At 35.7% G+C, this 5,167-nt stretch overlaps 1 protein-coding gene across 4 annotated transcripts in view; it reads right to left on the bottom strand.

The window, feature by feature from the left end:
• LOC110019423 (cell number regulator 13) overlaps positions 1-4,315 on the bottom strand; it is a 55,438-nt gene extending 51,123 nt beyond the window's left edge. Inside the window, exon 1 of one of the 4 annotated variants that reach the window (XM_020717067.1) lies at positions 3,232-4,314. In XM_020717067.1, coding sequence (XP_020572726.1) covers positions 3,232-3,639 — 408 coding nt within the window. In that variant the 5' untranslated portion in view covers positions 3,640-4,314. Of the gene's footprint in view, positions 1-3,231 lie in introns of all 4 variants that reach the window. The other 3 variants (XM_020717065.1, XM_020717068.1, XM_020717066.1) reach the window with 3 other exon arrangements.
• Positions 4,316-5,167: the final 852 nt, after the last annotated feature.

Here is a 5,167-nt window from a genome sequence, read left to right on the forward strand (position 1 = left end):
TATATATATTATTAATACAGTAAAACACCTTTGATATTATGAAATATTGTAAGTGATCATATTCATAAATTATTAAATATTTTATATTGATTTATTAAAAATTTATCTTACATGCATATTATTATTTTTTTTATTGGGCTACTGTAGTCTAGAGGTGCAAGTATTCTGTGGTTTTAGTTAGCTTATAATGTTTTCCATTAACTTTTTATTTTAAGATTTTGCGCAAAGATGAGAAATAGAAGAGACGATGTTTATAAAAGATGTGAATAACCTAATAAATGATAAATTTACAACTGCTTTAATTTAATTTCTAGTGGTTCTTTCATTCACTTTTTTTGAATCATTAATAATGATAGAAAATAAAAATAGAAAATTTGATTAATACCGTGCGACTGTCTGTTTCTGTCTTGGTAATTCTAAATCCCGCATTGGATAGTGACATTAATTATGGACAAGGCTACCCAAATGAATACTCTCATGAAAGAGAGTATCAAAATTCAAATAAATTATACTCATATTGCTTGAGTCTCACATGCAAGCCATCGACACAAAATTCAAGGTGCCACACAAATTGTGGCTCATTTAGGCATACAAGTGAAAGCCAAAGGGAGAGAGAGATTCATAACTCCAAATATATAACCAAAATTTGAATCATTTTAATCGCCATCGGATCTATGACACTTCTACCAGCGAACAAAGGGCGAAAATGAAAGCACTTCTATTAATACATTACATGTATTTTAATACTAAATATAAGCTTTCAAATTTCAGGGCAATTTCAAAGCATGTATATTTTTGGGGCTATTTTTCAACTCAAAATTATCTCAAAAATATTTGTTCAATTATTTTAAGGAGCATGCATGGATTTCAAAACTAAGTTGTTCAGCTCAAATGCTCGCATGTACTCTGACCATCACGTTAAATGATCGATCATGTGGTACAAGAATGTTGCGCGAGCTTAAATTAAATTAAATCAAGATGCCCCACTTTGAATAATGTGTTATTATCAAAAATACAACATTTACATGTCCTCCGCCGCTTAATCTAAAGCATCGGAGAATGTTGAATGGGTTAATTGCATGTTAATGATAAGATTAAATCCACTTTGATAAGTGTGCATGTATTTTAAAAGTTTTACAAAATTCTTCTCTTCAAAAGCCAAACCGGAAATTTTTAGGTCACATACTCTCAAACGAGCCACCTAGCCTGTAGAGTGAGGTCATAAGTTCCACCTTAGGCAATTATGGTCCTCCTCCTTACAATGATAAAAGTTAACAAGACCAAGTCCCCAATGTGTTCTTCTCCTTTTATAAGGACTAAAGTTGACAAATGTGAGCACACATTGGGCTAGTCCAAGCCTTCTCATAAAGACTAGAGTCGATATAACTAATGCTTGTAATAGTGATATTCAAGTAATGACTCTCCCCGAAGATGGTCGTGTTGATCGTGAATTTCAACCTGAGAGAATTGTTTATGTAATTAAAATTTTAAACCACAAAACTCTAAAAAAAATAATAATAAGAAAAAGTTACTAAAAGCTAAAGAGCAAAAAGCCATTCAGTCTCCAATAACGTTTGTCGAGGGTGATAAATCTAACGTTAACTTAAGATCACATAGAGTAAATGTCATATAAGGTATACTACTAAATTTAAACACAAAAGAACTATGTCACTAATGACATGGCCTAAATCCTTTATCCGAGGGGTTTTGTTGTCAGATGGTACCACAAAAAGAGATTACAACCAGAGCCCTCCGACCGAGTGATTTAGTGCCAAATTGTACTATATATTATTGTCACAGGTGTAGCCCGTATCCCAATGACATTTTTTCCCTAGTGAATCATGAATCATATGATATATGCTAAGATTGACTTATATTAGTCTCCTTAGACAAACATTCATCCCAAGTCTGCAAGATTCTCTTAGACGAAACAGCTCATAGTTACTGACAAATTTTTCTGCCAGCTTGGGTCCATTACCTTCTCTGATTAAGTAGAGCAGGGTCTATGACAACCTAAGACAACAAAACCATAAGACCTTGATCGGGTGTATCATCATTTCCCCCACCATCTTCTTTATAATTGTGCTAGTACAATTTCAAAAAATTTAAATTTTATATCTGATGCTACTATATGCTAAATTTGAATACTTAGTGTCTAATGACGAGTCTTAATCGAAAGTAATATCTCATTATCAAAAGGGGTAATTGTCCATAAAGGCTTGCACCAATGAGAAATCTTGAACACCAGATCTTGATGTTATCATAAAATAGGGCGAAATCTCTGGGTAGTATCTTATCTACTATCTCATTTGTCTTCTGAAAATTTGACCCGGAACCTCACGGTAAAATCTCATTCTCATCATTTTATTCCTTTTCGAGGGAGATCGGGGTATTCGAATTTTCGGATCCCACAACTTTCTAGCAAGGATATTCATTCATGGAATTTGATGATTGTTGGCCTATCTAAAAGTGGTTTCTGAAGTAGTGGAATTATTTTACCTAATGGTTTAGTTAGTTTTGTGCCTAGTGAGGCTTCCTGTATAAAGAAAATGGATGGTTTTATGGAAAAAGAGAACCATGGTTATATTTCTCAGGACAATATTGGATGAAGAAACTTCAATTATCAACACCCTTTTGATTCATTACGTGAAGATTGGAGACATTTCCATTTCCAATAGCAACCATAACCCACTTTACACAGTTTGAGGTAACCATTTACTTAAAACGATAATTCAAATACTCAATAACTCCATTGCTTAAACAATTAGAGAAGTATTAAATGTTTACACACATAAATTGAAAAATCAAGCACCATGCAGCAAGAATATGCTCGTTTGTTAGCTTTAGTATATATTAAGATGTACAATTAGTGGTTGGACTAAAGATTCCTAATTATGTTATTCAGGATTAGTTGGCTATGTTTATTTTGTAGTTAAATAACGCAGTTCTGTTGATAGCGACTTCTGAAAAAAACAAAAAATGTATGAGAAATATGCTACGTACAATAGTTGTAAATTGAGGCAACCAAGTGATACAGCTTCATAAATATAAAGCTAAATGACATGAGTTTATCTTTATAACGATAGGAGGAGAATCAAATGCAAAATAGCATCCACCTTTTAGAATCTTCCATGTTATTTTAGAATTAAAATAGAATCTTATAGACATGAATTGCAGGAAAGTTCCTGGAGTATTGACGAAAACAACAGAGAAAAGATACAAGATCCTCACCCTAACCCGGGCGTTTTCAACAAGAGTAATAAGGGGGATGATCTTCAAATAGCGATCGATCTCACTTTGGGCCTTCCTAAATTGGTACACGATGTTCCAGCCCATGGCCAGAAGATAGAGATAGCTGCGTTCCTGACAACTACTCACAAGAATATAGGATCTTCGCAGAGCGTCCTCAAGCTGTTCAAGGGGCTCCCTTGTCTCCGGATACTTTTTAAGCTCAGAGAGCTTCAGCTGCTCCAATAGATTACCAATTAGTCTTAAGTGCTTCGCAAACTGCCGGCAGTTCTTCTTATGCATCCGAGCAGTGGCTGCAGCCTGCACAATCATACCAATTAATTGCGTTGCCCCAAATCCCACAAGCTGGCCGACATTGGCGAGCTCTCCCAGTTGATCCCAAGACGCCATTTCACAGCCAATCAGAGAGAAGATTCCCTCTAAAACACGACCAGCATCAAAGCATAGTAAGGCAAGATGTACATATTAGTTTTGCAACACGGAAGACGTCTCACAAGCCATTTGTTCCAAAAAAAAGGAAAAAGGACTCGAGTGTTTCTATCTTGCACTCTCGTTCCTTTTTCTTTTCACTACAAAATCAATCCGTAAACTGCAGTGAGGCCAAGCTTTAGAAAAAGGCTTCAAAACCAGTGAATTCTTTCGATCTTTTTTCCGGCAACCCTCAATCTTTCCGGATCAAAAAAAACTTTAACTTCCTCGCAAACTTTCTAGCGTTTCAACTAAAGAAGACGGAATTTATAGAAGAATAATACAGCTTCTCTGGAGCTCGCATTTTCAGCATTGACAAAACTCATCAGCAGACGATACATACGCAACATTGCAAAAGTGAACAATTCCGAAATCACAGAGAAAATTAAGATCCAACAGATCCGTCGCCGGAAAAGCGAAAGCTATCAGCCAAGCATGACAATGTTGCCCTAAAAGCTTCGTGGGAAACAGAGGCTCACCCCATAAGATACAAAGAAGGAGCAACTAAAGTACCTCAACAGCCTATTATACTTCATTTCTCTTTCTTCGACGTGAAATCGGTCCATCTCAGGAATCGCTGGGCATGAGCTCATCGTATCTTGCTGAGCTTGCTCAGGGTAACCATATACCCATATTACCCTTTGTTCAGTGAGTTATGTACAGGAATAGCCTCCAGGTAAACGGTTTCTTTTGCCTGGCATGGCAAACGTTGTAATTACTTGCAAGTAGTGTAACTATTCTAACGCCCCCATGTGCAAAGACTACATGGGGCTCCCCGCCACAGAACCCAACGGTTTGGCTTATATTTTCTTGTGTAGCCAAATGTGTAGCGTCACGGGCACTGGCATGGGTCCCGCAATGTGAGCCACTGGTAATGTCGCTCATCCTGCACATCACTAGAGGGATGATTCTTTTTGTGTTGTATTTTAATAACAAATAAATTAAAATATACTTCAAATCTATGAGTTCTAATGAAAGGGACCGTCTTCCACCTTTCAGTTTCCACTCTTTCCACCTAATATGCCGCAAACTAAGAACCAGTTGAACGGTCCTGATAAGCTTATGCATGATCGGACGGTATTGAATTTGGAGGAATGGTGGAATGCCACCCAGCTTTGCGCTTCTCGGAGGGAGCCATGTTACCCGAGTTTCTGTTATAGATAATTTATTATAAATTTATTAAGGAAATTTGATCGATCATATATAATAATAATAAAATATTTTATAATAAAAAAAAATGTACACACCAACATTACAGAAATAAATTTCAAAACAATCGAACAGCTAAAGATAATGACACAACAATTAAAGTATTAAATTCAAGAGACATAATATAAACTAGTTGTCTAGAAAATTAACACTCATTAAATCCACTCTTGACAAATCTTATCAGAAAAAATATTTATGGTCTCAATCGTCTAAGATCCCTAATAGTCTGTAAAACGTAACC

Source organism: Phalaenopsis equestris, unplaced genomic scaffold (genome assembly GCF_001263595.1).
Source record: "Phalaenopsis equestris unplaced genomic scaffold, ASM126359v1 Scaffold000055, whole genome shotgun sequence".
Lineage (NCBI taxonomy): Eukaryota > Viridiplantae > Streptophyta > Magnoliopsida > Asparagales > Orchidaceae > Phalaenopsis > Phalaenopsis equestris.